Source organism: Anguilla anguilla, chromosome 2, assembly GCF_013347855.1.
Source record: "Anguilla anguilla isolate fAngAng1 chromosome 2, fAngAng1.pri, whole genome shotgun sequence".
NCBI lineage: Eukaryota > Metazoa > Chordata > Actinopteri > Anguilliformes > Anguillidae > Anguilla > Anguilla anguilla.
The window spans coordinates 21141991-21155999 of record NC_049202.1 but is presented as its reverse complement, the minus strand read 5'-3'; the positions used below and the strand labels follow the sequence as shown (position 1 = coordinate 21155999).

General features: G+C 45.9%; 1 protein-coding gene across 3 annotated transcripts in view; it reads left to right on the top strand.

The window, feature by feature from the left end:
- psme4b (proteasome activator subunit 4b) overlaps positions 1–14009 on the top strand; it is a 45714-nt gene that overhangs the window by 18349 nt on the left and 13356 nt on the right. For all 3 annotated transcript variants that reach the window (XM_035405882.1, XM_035405885.1, XM_035405884.1), the window contains exons 13-28: positions 199–263; positions 421–571; positions 864–962; positions 1448–1517; positions 1810–1877; positions 2717–2932; positions 5496–5653; positions 7673–7768; positions 8184–8239; positions 9045–9101; positions 9418–9473; positions 9801–9899; positions 10479–10541; positions 11074–11169; positions 11771–11902; positions 13656–13865. In XM_035405882.1, coding sequence (XP_035261773.1) covers positions 199–263; positions 421–571; positions 864–962; positions 1448–1517; positions 1810–1877; positions 2717–2932; positions 5496–5653; positions 7673–7768; positions 8184–8239; positions 9045–9101; positions 9418–9473; positions 9801–9899; positions 10479–10541; positions 11074–11169; positions 11771–11902; positions 13656–13865 — 1692 coding nt within the window. The remainder of the gene's footprint in view (positions 1–198; positions 264–420; positions 572–863; positions 963–1447; positions 1518–1809; positions 1878–2716; positions 2933–5495; positions 5654–7672; positions 7769–8183; positions 8240–9044; positions 9102–9417; positions 9474–9800; positions 9900–10478; positions 10542–11073; positions 11170–11770; positions 11903–13655; positions 13866–14009) is intronic.

Below are 14009 nucleotides of genomic sequence, written 5' to 3'. Positions count from 1 at the left end.
TGTGTGTGTGTGTGTGTTTGTGTATGTGTGTGTGTGTTGATATATGCGTATATCAGTATTATTCTGTCTTTCTTTCCTTCTGTCTTTTTACTTTCATTTTTTTCACCCTTTCTCTCCCTTTCTTATCTGTCTGTCTTTCTGTCTGCCTCTCTCTCTATCTCTCTTTCTCTCTCATCTTTCTTTCTCTCTGTCTCTCAGATGGAACGGGAGCTCTGTTCTGCTTCAGCAGAGTTTGAGGACTTTGTGGTTCAGTTCATTGACAGGTACAGTGTAGGCAGGGAACTAGCCATGTGTGTACATGCTCACAGATGGTCAAACTTATATAAGTGCATATGCACAGGCTTGGCTGCATATACAGTCTGTTTGGACGGGTTATACATTATCTGCGTGCGCAGGTTAATAACAGTGTGTTGTGTGCAGGTGCTTTGCGCTGATTGAGAGCAGTACTCTGGAACACACCCGTGAGGAGCTGGAGATGGAGAAGATGACCCACCTGGAGAGCCTGGTCGAGCTAGGCCTCTCCTCCACCTTCAGCACCATCCTTACACAGTGCTCCATGGACATCTTCAAGGTCTAACACACATGCGCACACACATACACACACACACACACACACAGGCACATGCACACGGACAAACCATCTTCAGACATGTACACAATGTGTGTGGTATTCGATTTGCTGTTCTGACTACTGAAGTTCATATTCTCTGTAGTTAATTTTACTGATCTGAGAACAGTGCTGATGACCCTTGTCCTGTTTGTCTTTCTCTCTCTTCGTTGTTAGAACTGATTTGAGGACAGCATTGAGGTACCCTAGCACTGTTTGTCTCACCATTGGTTCCCTTTGTGTTCCTTGTCCACAGGTGGCCCTGGAGAAGGTCTTTAACTTTGCCACCACCAACATCTTTGAGACGCGGGTAGCCGGGAGGATGGTGGCAGACATGTGCAGAGCTGCCTCCAAGGTGAGCGCCGAAGACAAACCAGAACCGCAGAGCAAGACACAAACTACCATACACAACTACTGTATCGCACAACTGGAAACTCTATTAGAACTCTAAGTGTGGACCCTTTAGAACCCTGTCAAACAGCATGCTTGGACGGTGTATAACTTCTGAGTGTTTACCACTGTGTTTGTTGTCAGTACAATAAAGTACGCTGCCTTAGGTGAGATCACAGGGGGAAAAGTGATCGCAGAGCTGGGGGAGGGGGGGCACATTCCATTGTCACATTTTGTCCTTTCGTTTCTAGTGGTTAGAGCCCTCTCATACAGATGGCACCCAAGGCAACTGCCTATGCCTAGAATTGGCCCTGGGTGCAGTCCTCTGAATAATAATGTAGTTTTGCGTGTTTTTTTTTTTTTTTGTTCTACATTACCCAGAGGTACAGTGTGTTTGCTGTGTGTATATCTTAACAGTAGCTCAACCACTTCTCTCTGTTTCTCCTCCAGTGTCACCCTGCAGAAGCACTAAAGCTCTTTGTGCCACACTGTTGCAGCGCAATAACACACATCACTGCCAGTAAGTCTGTGTGTGTTTGCACATGTGCGTGTTAATATGTGTGTGTGTATGTGTGACAGAAAAAGTTCACAGCTGAATTTTGTGTGTTTCTTTAAGGTGTATGTGATTAGAACGTTCTTAGCTGAACACTCTACTGCTGATGTAAAATCAGTACTGGAAATTGAAAGCAATGGGGTTCTAGAACATTGACTGTTATTTTTGAAAAACATTTCAAAAAACCTATTCTTCAGAGAGTTTGTTGTGTGACGTTGTATGCTTGTTTGTGTGACACTGATGCATTCGTTTTTTACAGACGAGGACGTCCTGAGTGAAGAGGAACTGGATAAGGACCTGCTATGGAACCTTCAGCTGCTGTCAGAGGTGAGGCCATAGGTCATAGGTCAGCAGGGGTCAGTAATATTTCCAGACTGCTGCTTCGTTGGTGCACTGGGAAACACTTCAGTAAGCAGAAAGAGAAATGATAATACTGAGCTTCTCTGCATTTACCATTCACCAATTACTGTTACGGAAGAAACGATTCAAACAAATATGGGGCTTAAAATCTTAAAACTGGTGTATTTTGACTTCACTTTCAAGACTATCCTCACAACATTTCTGTTTCCAATGAAATCCATGTATGTATCTCAGAGGTGATAGCAGTCCAGTGTTGACAGTTTATCTGAATCAGGAAATTAAGCTTTGGCAATATTTACTGCAGGACTCTTCTGGTTTCTATGATGATAGACTATAATAAATGACATCAGTCACCAGTCACCCCCTCCACAGTGAGTTTGAGTTGCTTCCATCTGGCCAACATTTCAGAGAGCCAGTAGCCAAAAAGAACGTCTTGAGACATCTGTTGTCCAATCTGCAGTCAGTCAATTTGAACAAAACCAGATGAGCTATTATTTTTGTGATGTCGTTGTGATGGTACTGTATTTTATTTTCATGAATGTATTTTTTTGGTGTGACTGAAGAAAATTTCCAGCCTTTCTTGGTCAATAAAGTTACTACTCTGTTCTCTTCTATTCTGTTCTGTTCTATTCTGTTCTGCTATGTTCTGTTCTTGTCTGATCTGTTGTGTTCTCTTCTGTTCTGTTATGTTCTTGTCTGATCTGTTCTGTTCTATTCTGTTCGATTCTGTTCTATTCAGTTCTGTTATAACTCTCTCCTGTCTCTGTCTCCTTTTTTCCCTTCCCGTCCCTCTTTCTGTCTCTAAGGTGAGTCGTGTGGACGGAGAGAAGCTCCTCCCCTATCGCCCACGCCTGGTGGAGATTCTGCAGCTGACCCTCCACGTGAAGTGCAAGCAGGGCTACAGTCTGGCCTGCAACCTGCTCCACCACGTCCTGCGATCCACCGCCCTCATCTACCCCACCGAGTACTGCAGCGTGCCGGGCGGGTTCCAGCGCCCCCTGCAGGAGTACCTGCCCGTCAAGGTACTGCCCCTTAAACTGACGCCTTGTCACACAGCCCCACACACAGGTCAGCCAGTCCATTGATCTACGCTAACACATTGGCTTGGTTATTGGTGTCGGTGTCTAAATATTTGTCTCTGTGTAATAGAATAGGCTTCTTAAATTTTTGCAGAACATAAATTACCTGGGAAAGATCAATGTCATCTTTGTCGTCAAGCAATACTAGTATTGCATGACGCAACTTGCAACTATGAATAATTTCTATCTCTTTAGATATTGGTAATCTTTGTGAATCACACGCATTCCATTGAGCACCATTTGCATAAATATGAATAATTTTAGCACAATTTATGTAAATGTTATGCTGTTGTGTGCGTTACCCACAGGTATTTTGTGAAAAACATGTCAATTATTTCTGGTACCTGCAATGGTTAAACAGGAATGAAAGCACTGCAGTCCTTTGTGTGTATTCCTCAGGCCCGTCCTGGCACAACATTTTATGTTTAAATATTCTGCATATGCCCTGAGTACGTTATTAATGGGAACCCTAAAGAAATAATATTGTAAAAATTATTAAAAGCTAAAACTGTAACGTTTGCTAATGAATTCCGGGCCACTAAGAGGTCTGACAGCAATTTTATTTTCTTTTTTTAATCTCAGCGTGAGGCACATCCGGTGAACATGTGACACGGATACCGTTGGGAGTGCCCTGAATTTTCATATCACCTAACGGTTACATAACGCGCAGGCTCCCCTCCCCCCAACTGTCCGAGATCCTGGCCCGATCCTTCCTTCCCTCCTCCGCCCCACACCATCCCAAGCTGCCCCACCCTACAAACCGATTACCCTGTACTCTGCCTGATCCAATTAAATCTCCCTGCGTGCTCCTTGCTGGGCGATGGGGCAGAATTACCTCAGGTTTAAGCAAGGCCTTTTTGGCCGCGTGCTGACGTCTCTTCCAAAGCTTCTCTCCGTGCCCCTGTAATCGGGATTTGGGGCCATGTTGTCTGGCGTTGCAGTTGACCTTGGCTAAAGAGGGTCTTCTGTAACAAACCCACCTTTTCCTGGAAAAGAAAACCACGCCTTCCATTACTTAGTCTAACTAGCACAGGGAAGATCAGACGCAAACACAGTTCACCAGTGCACAGAACACTCACACAGTTCACCACACACAGAAACACACACAGTTCACCAGTGCACAGAACACTCACACAGTTCACCAACGCACAGAAACACACACACAGTTCACCAGCGCACAGAAACACACACACAGTTCTCCAGTGCACAGAACACACACACACAGTTCCCTAGCACACAGAAACACACAGTTCACTGTCACAGAGAAACACACACACAGTTCACCAGCACACAGAAACACACAGTTCACTGTCACAGAGAAACACACACGCAGTTCCCTAGCACACAGAAACACACAGTTCACTGTCACAAAGAAACACACACACAGTTCCCCAGCACACAGAAACACACAGTTCACCAGTGCACAGAACACACACACAGTTCACCAGTGCACAGAAACACACACACAGTTCACCAGTGCAGAGAACACACACACACAGTTCCCCAGCACACAGAAACACACATGGTTCATCTGCACATAACACACATTTCTCCACAGACCCATTTCCAGGATTTGAGCCAAAGGGACACATCAAATACAATGCATCCGACCAGCGAGATTAGTCACTCAAATTTGTCACTCAAAAAATTATGTTTCTTAATAGGTACCTGTTTTTATATTTACTAATAGTATTATAACTGTCTACACGCTTTCAGTGAGAGTTTTCTCACTTTAGTAATAATGGGACAGTAAATGAAAAGTGCTGCACATGTATGTATGTATGTATGTGTATGGTGAATTGACTGTGTTCTAGCCTAGTCCAGGGTGTATGTGTGTGTGTGTGTGTGTGTGTGAGTGTGTGTGCACATGAGTGTGTGAGCGTGTGTGTTCTGAAGTATAAACTCTTCTTTGCATCATAAAGGATAATTCAGTGCTAGCATGTTGCATGTCAAAGTAAAAAAAAAGTAATTAAAAAAATGGAAAGAAATTGGAGAAAAAATTATTATTATATTCACCAATTATTATATTATATATAAAAGCAATTATTGAAAATGTTGATGTTGCCGGTAAACTTGTATGTAAAGGTTTAATATCTTACTACTTCAGTTTAAAAAAATAAAAAAAAAGTCTTTATTATTTTTGTCTCATCTATTATTATTTTGATCTCTTGAAAGAACATACAGAACTGGGTCTTTACTTTGACCCAGTTTTGTATGTTCTTTCCTGGTTCTCTGTATTATAACCCAGTTCTCTGTGTTCTGATGCAGTCCTTTCTGTGTTCTGAACCAATCTTCTCTGTGTTCTGACCCGGACCTTTCTGTGTCCTGACCTGGTTCTCGCTGTGTTCTGACCTGGTCTTCTCTGTGTTCTGACCCGGTTCTCTCTGTGTTCTGACCTGGTCTTCTCTGTGTCCTGACTCTGTTCTCTCTGTGTTCTGACCCGGTCCTCTCTGTTTCTGAACCGGTCCTCTCTGAGTTCTGACCCAGTTCTCTCTGTGTTTGGCAGGACTGGGGTCGGCACGGGGATCTGAGGAACCTGCAGGTGCAGTGGCACGTTCCCAGCGCAGAGGAGAAGGACGTGGTGTTCGAGCTTCTGGACCTGCTGCTGCAGCCCGAACTGCTGCGCCTGCAGAGACACGCCCAGGGAGAAGAGGACATGAGCAGGTCAGGGGTCAGGGAGAGGAGGACATGAGCAAGTCAGGGGTCAGGAGTCAGGGAGAGGAGGGCATGAGCAAGTCAGGGATCAGGAGTCAGGGAGAGGAGGACATGAGAAGGTCAGGGGTCAGGGAAAGGAGGACATGAGTAGGTCAGGGGTCAGGGAGAGGAGGGTATGAGCAGGTCAGGGGTAAGGGAGAGGAGGACATGAGCAGGTCAGGGGTCAGGGAGAAGAGGGCATGAGCAGGTCAGGGGTCAGGGAGAAGAGGACATGAGCAGGTCAGGGGTCAAGGAGAGGAGGACATGAGCAAGTCAGGGGTCAGGAGTCAGGGAGAGGAGGGCATGAGCAAGTCAGGGATCAGGAGTCAGGGAGAGGAGGACATGAGAAGGTCAGGGGTCAGGGAAAGGAGGACATGAGTAGGTCAGGGGTCAGGGAGAGGAGGGCATGAGCAGGTCAGGGGTAAGGGAGAGGAGGACATGAGCAGGTCAGGGGTCAGGGAGAAGAGGACATGAGCAGGTCAGGGGTCAGGGAGAAGAGGACATGAGCAGGTCAGGGGTCAGGGAGAGGAGGACATGAGCAGGCCAGGGGTCAGGGCGAGGAGGACATGAGCAGGTCAGGGGTCTGGGGTCAGGGAGAGGAGGGTATGAGCAGGTCAGGGGTCATGGAGAGGAGGGCATGAGCAGATCAGGGGTCAGAGAGAGGAGGACATGAGCAGGCAGGGGTCATGGGGAGGAGGGCATGAGCAGGTCAGGGGTCAGAGAGAGAAGGGCATGAGCAGGTCAGGGGTCAGGGAGAAGAGGACATGAGCAGGTCAGGGGTCAGGGAGAGGAGGACATGAGCAGGCCAGGGGTCAGGGCGAGGAGGACATGAGCAGGTCAGGGGTCTGGGGTCAGGGAGAGGAGGGTATGAGCAGGTCAGGGGTCATGGAGAGGAGGGCATGAGCAGATCAGGGGTCAGAGAGAGGAGGACATGAGCAGGCAGGGGTCATGGGGAGGAGGGCATGAGCAGGTCAGGGGTCAGAGAGAGAAGGGCATGAGCAGGTCAGGGGTCAGGGAGAGAAGGGCATGAGCAGGTCAGGGGTCAGAGAGAGAAGGGCATGAGCAGGTCAGGGAGAGAAGAACATGAGCATATCAGGGGTCAGTGGTCAGGGAGAGGAGGGCATGAGTAGGTCAGGAGTCAGGGAGAGGAGGACATAAACAGGTCAGGGGTCAGGGAGAGGAGGACATGAGCAGGTCAGGGGTCAGGGAGAGAAGGGCATGAGCAGGTCAGGCGTCAGAAGTCAGAGAGAGGAGGGCATGAGCAGGTCATGGGTCAGGGAGAGGAGGACATGAGGAGATCAGGGGAGAGAGAGGAAGATATGAAGAGGTCAGGGGTAAGGGTCAGGGAGAGGAGGACATGAGCAGGTCAGGGGTCAGGGAGAGAAGGGCATGAGCAGGTCAGGCATCAGAGGTCAGGGAGAGGAGGACATGAGCAGGTCAGGGGACAGAGAGGAGGACATTAGGAGATCAGGGGACAGAGAGAGGAGGTATGAGGAGGTCAGTGGTAAGGGTCAGGGAGAGGAGGACATGAGCAGGTCAGGGGTAAGGGAGAGGAGGACATTAGCAGGTCAGCGGTCAGAGACAGGGGGACGTGAGCAGTTCAGGGAGAGTAATATATGGGCAGGTCACAGACGATAGGATATGAACTGGTAAATGGGTATGGGTGGGGTAAGGCCAGGGGGGTTGGGTTTTGAGGATGTGGAACTGTAGCTGAGAGCAGGTGATTAATGCCGTTGATACCTTGGTTTTACATTAAAGTTATTCTGTGCTATCTTTGATTTTACCAAGTTACATCACAATTATGGTTATATCGGTGCTCTCTCCTCTGGGATATATTAGATATATGTTACATTTATAGGTGTGGTTATAATATCTGTACACAGTTCCCAGGGATACACTGATAGTATATTATAGGAATGTAATAGTAAAGGATGTAGTGTTTATATATTACTGTTATAGTTGTTGTTATAGTATCTGCTCCGTTGTCAGGGATGATGTCCTGCAGAGCTTGGCCATTGTGCAGCACTGCCTGCTGGGAGCTGGGAGCATGCTACCCCCCCTGGAGGGACAGGTGGTGTCTGGCCTGTGAGTCCCACAGTACATCCATCCTCGCCTGCTATTACACACACTGTACTTGCCATTATACGCTGTGCACATATCTTTCTATACACACTATATATACACCTTCCTGATTATATCACCTGTCTGTACACACACCTGTCTATATCTTCACCTGTCTGTGCACATCTGCTTGTATTATCACCTGCCTCTACACGCTTACAGTATCTCTATATTCTATATCAGTTTCTACACACCTGTCTGTACACGCATTTTTGCCTATCCTCTCCTTTTGGTACATGCCTGTGCGCAACTTCACACCTTTTTCACTCACATCTCCATGTTCATGCTTGGTTGTTCCACACTGCTGCAGTGTGTTTGTGTGTGAGTGTGTGTGTGTGTGTGTGTGTGGCAGTGGTGTAATCTGCTCTGTTTCCTGCAGGATTACCAGTATGGTGAATCTGGAGGAAACCAAACTGTATGTGGGCATGGAATATGGTGAGTCTTGTGTAATGACACTGACTCTATAGGCGACTCTTGGCTCCTTACACTGACTCTATAGGTGACTCATGGCTCCTTACACTGACTCTATAGGCGACTCCTGGGTCCTTACACTGACTATACAGGTGACTCCTGTCACTGTACACTGAACCTATAGGTGACTCCTGTCACCATACACTGACTCTATAGGTGACTTCTGGCTCCTTACACTGACTCTATAGGTGACTAGTGGGTCCTTACAATGACTCTACAGGTGACTCATGTCTCCTTACAATGACTCTATAGGTGACTCTGTCACCTTACACTGACTGTACTGGTGAACCTTCTCATTACACTGACTCTATAGATGAGTCTTCTCATTACACTGACTCTATAGATGGGTCTGGCTTATTACACTGACTCTATAGGTGAGTCTGGCATATTACACTGACTCTATAGGTGAGTCCGGCTTACTACACTGACTCTATAGATACGTCTGGCTTATTACACTGACTCTATAGGTGAGTCTGGGATATTACACTGACTCTATAGGTGAGTCCGGCTTACTACACTGACTCTATAGGTGAGCCTGGCTTATTACACTGACTCTATAGGTGAGTCCTGCCTCATTACACTGACTCTGTAGGTGAATTCTGGCTCACTGACCTTACAGAGTGAATCACAGTGCAGCTCTGTTCCCCTATGTGACTTGCTTGTTGACTGTAGTTGTGTAATTGCTGGCATACTGCAGGCGACCCTCCCTGAGTCATCCCCAGTTTTCTGTGTCGATGCTGTGCCATAATGCATTTTGTCTGACCTACAGACAGGACCAGAGAGAACTACAGAGAGACCATCTGCAGGGTGATGAGACAGCTGTTACGTGAGTACGCCCTCACACACCTCTTACTCACAACCTTTTAAAACGTTTAAAACAACCTGCTCACAGCACTTTCACTTCTCTGCTATATCTGCACCACCCTACTCAAGGCTCTGTTACATCTGACCCGTTCCATACTCATACCTTACTCACCCTCTGCTCACACTCTTATCACATCCTGCTAAACTCAAAACAGGCCTACCCTCCCCACTAATAGAACACTGATCTAGACTACTGTGCCCAAAACAGGTGTTTCCGCTACCTGCACCCCACTCAAACAACCATAATCTAATCAGTTATACCCTCTCTGTCTCCTTAGATTATATTCTGGAACATTCTGAGGATGACACAAAGTCACTCTTCTCCATTATTAAGGTATGTAGCTACAGGAATACATGTTAGGATATGAAATTGTGGGTAGTTTTTGAAAGTTCTGAGAAATATCTAAACTTTGGAATTATGCAACTATCAGAGCGTTTGTGCTTGTAGAACACTAGATTTACTTTTAAAATGCTCAAAAACAGTTGCAATGTAGAGGATAGCTGTGCTTGGCTTCCTGTGTGTGTGTACCTAGATATGTACATGCCTTCATGTTTGGGTGTATGTGGGTTTCTGTGTAGGTGTGTGCATATTAGTGTGTGCTTACCTGTGTTTGCCTGTTTGCATGTCTGCGTACATATTCATTTTTTTTTGTTCCCTCAGATCATTAATGACCTGCTGCACTTCAATGGTTCTCACAAGCCTGAGTTTGACTCTCGCTGGAAGAGTTTCACCTTGGTCAAAAAGTCCATGGAGAACCGGGTCAGTACCCTTAGGATTCAGCAGAACCACCCTATTGTACTTCTGTTGCTGGTGGAGGCAGATTTCTAAACCTGCCCAGGGTAGAAGATGTTTTATTATTCTATTACTACTATCAGTATAAAGGTGTGGGAATGGGAGGGTTCAGTTTTGGCGGTGATGTGAGTTGACCTAATTGCATGATATATGCTAATTTAAGTCAATTGCTCTTCCACTGAGAACCAGTATGACTGAGTGTTTGTATAATCACAAAAGGCCATAATTTTACTGATATTAGGAGCTATCTGACCAATACTGCTCTGGCATTATTGTCGGTCTGTGGACCTTTAAGCCCTTATTATATTGCTATTCAGTGTTTTGAGGGTATGTGTAAGACCTTAGTGTACTGGAATGCAGTGTTTTCTGCAGAACGTTTCAACCTCTATTGTAATAGTGTTCAGTATTTTGGCCATGGTTTTTAAACCCTCTCTGTACTGGTTGCGACAGTTGGGCTGGGTGTTTAAACCCCCATGGTAGTGATGTTAAGTGTTGTTTGGCAGCGTTTATGAACATCTGTGGTCTTCCCACTTTGTCCACCATCAGCTCCATGGCAGAAAGCAGCACATTCGAGCCCTGCTCATCGACAGGGTCATGCTCCAGCATGAGGTGAGGCTCACTGCATCTGTCCACTCCTGCCTGTCTGTCTGTCTGTGTCTGGGATCCACCCATGTATGTGTGTCTCTCTGTCTGTCCATCCCTGGTTTTCACCTGTCAGGACTCCATCTGCCTGTCTGTCTCCCTCTTTGTCTGCATGTCTCTCGCTTCTATATCTGTTTCTCTGCCCTTATCTCTCTCTCTTACTCATCTCAGAGGATGTGGCTCTGTCTGTGTGTCTGTCTGAAAGTCAGAGCAAAACCATGTCAAAGGTGGGGATGAAATGTATCTAAACCCAAACTGTGAGCTGTATCTTGGTCAAGAATATTTATTAGCACTGTAAATCTCCCTGTATGAGCACATCTGCTAATACTACTGTGATTTGTGATTGTGTGTGTATGTGTGCGTGTGCATGTGCGTGTGTTCGCGCGCATGTGTGTGTGTGTGTGTGTGTGTGTGTGTGTGTGTGTAAATGTGTGTGGTTGTGTGTGGTTGTGTGTATGTACAGTACGTATCTATTAATGTGTGTTTGTGTGTTTTCTAGCTGCGGAAGCTAACAGTGGAGGGCTCTGAATATAAGACGGTTCACCAGGACCTTCTTGGAGACCTGCTACAGCTCTCCACCAGCACATACAGTCAGGTAAGCCCCGTCTACTGCTCACGTTCACACGCTTTCTTTTACTCTTGCACTGGGCGACTGTGACTGTTCTGTCATGGTTGTGAGTGTTCTATGCATGTCTTTCCTACCCATGTGTACCCTTATTTCAACCAGTGCTACTTTGTATTCTGTGTGTGTTTACAAGTTCATATGAGTCCAGTAGTGACAGCATGTTATACATTTGAGTTTAAAGTGCTGTATTAGAGCTTATTTTAAACAGAATGTTTTCTGTGGTTGCAGGTACACTATGATGCGGTCATTAGCATGTGTATGTGTGTATGTTACAGGTGTGCAGTAAACTCAGTGTGTGTTCTTTGTGTGTATGTTGTAGGTGCGCAGTAAGGCTCAGAGTGTGTTCTCTGTGTATATTGCAGGTGTACAGTAAGGCTCAGAGTGTGTTCTGTGTATTTTACAGGTGTGCAGTAAGGCTCAGAGTGTGTTCTGTGTATTTTACAGGTGTGCAGTGAGGCTCAGAGTGTGTTCTCTGTGTATGTTGCAGGTGTACAGTAAGGCTCAGTGTGCGTTCTCTGTATGTTACAGGCGGGTGGTAAGGCTCAGAGTGTGTTCTCTGTGTGTGTTACAGGTGCGCAGTAAGGCTCAGAGTGTGTTCTTCTCAGCTCTGGGAAGCTATAATTTCTGCTGCAGGGACCTGCTCCCTCATGTGCTGAAGTTCTTGGAACCAGACCGCACTGATGTCACGCTGCAACAGTTCAAGGTACGACAGCTTTTCTTCCTCTCCCTCACCATCTCCTCCTCTCCTTTTCCCACTTCCTCTTTCCGCCACTCACACTCACTCTCTTTACACTAGAATCGTGCCTTTTACCCAGTACATCCATAATGATTTACAGTCTCCTGTCTTTTCAAGTACTGAGGAACACAGTGGTTTTCTTCTGATGTCTTTCTTCACAACTGAAAAACCTCTCTCTTGGTTGCATTCACTTTCAGTTTCATAATGCTTTATAAGCATGATATGATTTTACATCATTGCCAAAGCATAGCAATGAAGCATTCAGGACAGTTGCAATAAATTTGAATGAAGAAAGACAAAAATGTCGAAAGAGACAACCAGGAATATTACACAAACCAATAGAGTAATAACATTAATAACAAAGAGGAAATGGTGAAACATAAATAATAAAAATAAACTTTTAAATTGGTGCCTATCCCAGCATGCAGTGGGCAAGAGGCAGGAATATACACTGTTCACACACACATTCGTACCTATGGGCAATTTAGAGTTTCCGAAATGCCCACTGCATGCCTTTGGACTGTGGGAGGAAACCCACGTCAACCCGGGAAGAGCATGAAAGCTCCACATAGAAAGGCCGTACCTTTTTGCTGTCTGATGCAACAGTACTGTTCACTGTACCATCATGCTGCCCCCGGAAGATGGATTCAAGAACAAAATGTTATTCTTAATCACAGTGTTGTGGCAAGTGGCTATCTAGACGTCTTGAGGGGTGGAAATCGACCCCTTTTTGACATAAATGAATGTTAGCTCAAGTTAGCTACAATTTAGCTTAGGTTTTACCTGGATATAGCCTGGCTATGTCCTTGTCAGCTAGAAAACACCATCTAGACGTTCAGGTGAAAACCAAGCTACATTTAGTTGTCTAGCTGACTAGGCTATATCCAGGTAAAACCTGACCTATATTGGAGCTAACCTCAGCTAACATAGTCCATTTATGTGAAAATATCTCTCAAATTATAGGCTATTTCCACCCCTGTTGATGTCTAGATTCAGGCTTTTGCTCTATCTGGCAGCCTTGTATTCATTGCTTCCTGATTACAGCAGAGCAATGCCAGCCTGTCACAGCTGGTCCCTATGAACAGGCTGTGCTCTCTCAGTCTGTACATTGGCCAGGCTTTCCTTGGCTTGTGTTCAGTCACCATGGTCAAATATTCTGCTATGATGTTCTGTGTTTATTGCATTGAAACACATACTGAACTTGAAGGACTTAATTCCAATAAGTGATGTATTTTTTCTTTTTGTTTGGTTATGATTTGGTTTGATTTTATTTCTTGAAAAAAGTGGATCTGTGTCCTGAGGCCAAATGCTGTTAGTACTGTTAGTATCTGTTAGTGAACTGAACTTCAGTAGAGGTTGGCCAAGGGTACTCTTTTCTATATTCAGCTCTTGTTGTTGCAGGACTTTGTAACAATATAATCTATGGTCTCTAGTTTTTAGATGTTAACACAATTATGTGGCCCTTTTTTTGTTTGATAGTAGAAGATACTGGCCTAATTCTGCCACCTATGCATTGTTTGCCATTTTTGTCTGTACCTGGAGGTTTTGCTTCGTTGGTTTTGTCATCTCTGAGACAGACACCACACCTTTGGGAGTGCAGTTGGTTAGAATTTTGAACCAGATCCAGATTTCGATTTGGATTGCTCTTTTAATAGAAAGCTTTCTTTTTCAATTCATCACAACCCACACCCCCTCACTCTGTCTGTCTTTTCCTGGGCAGGGTGCGTTGTACTGTCTCCTTGGTAACCAAGGCGGGCTGTGCATGGCCTGTCTCCATGACTGGGACTGCGTGGTTCAGGCGTGGCCGGTGATGGTGCGCGCGGGTCTCAGTCGGGTCATGTGCCTCGAGAAGCCCTCTATCGTGCGCCTCTTTGACGACCTCACCGACAAGGTCCACCGGCAGTACGAGACCATCGGCCTGGACTTCACCGTAAGTGCCTCTGCTTCGCTCAGTGAACAAACGGTGATAGTCAAGGAGGAAGACCACAGCCAGGGGGGTGGTGTATTGAGCAAGGTCTTCTTTTTATGTTTGGTTGACTCTGTCATGCGGAGGGACTTAAAAGGATCATTTTAG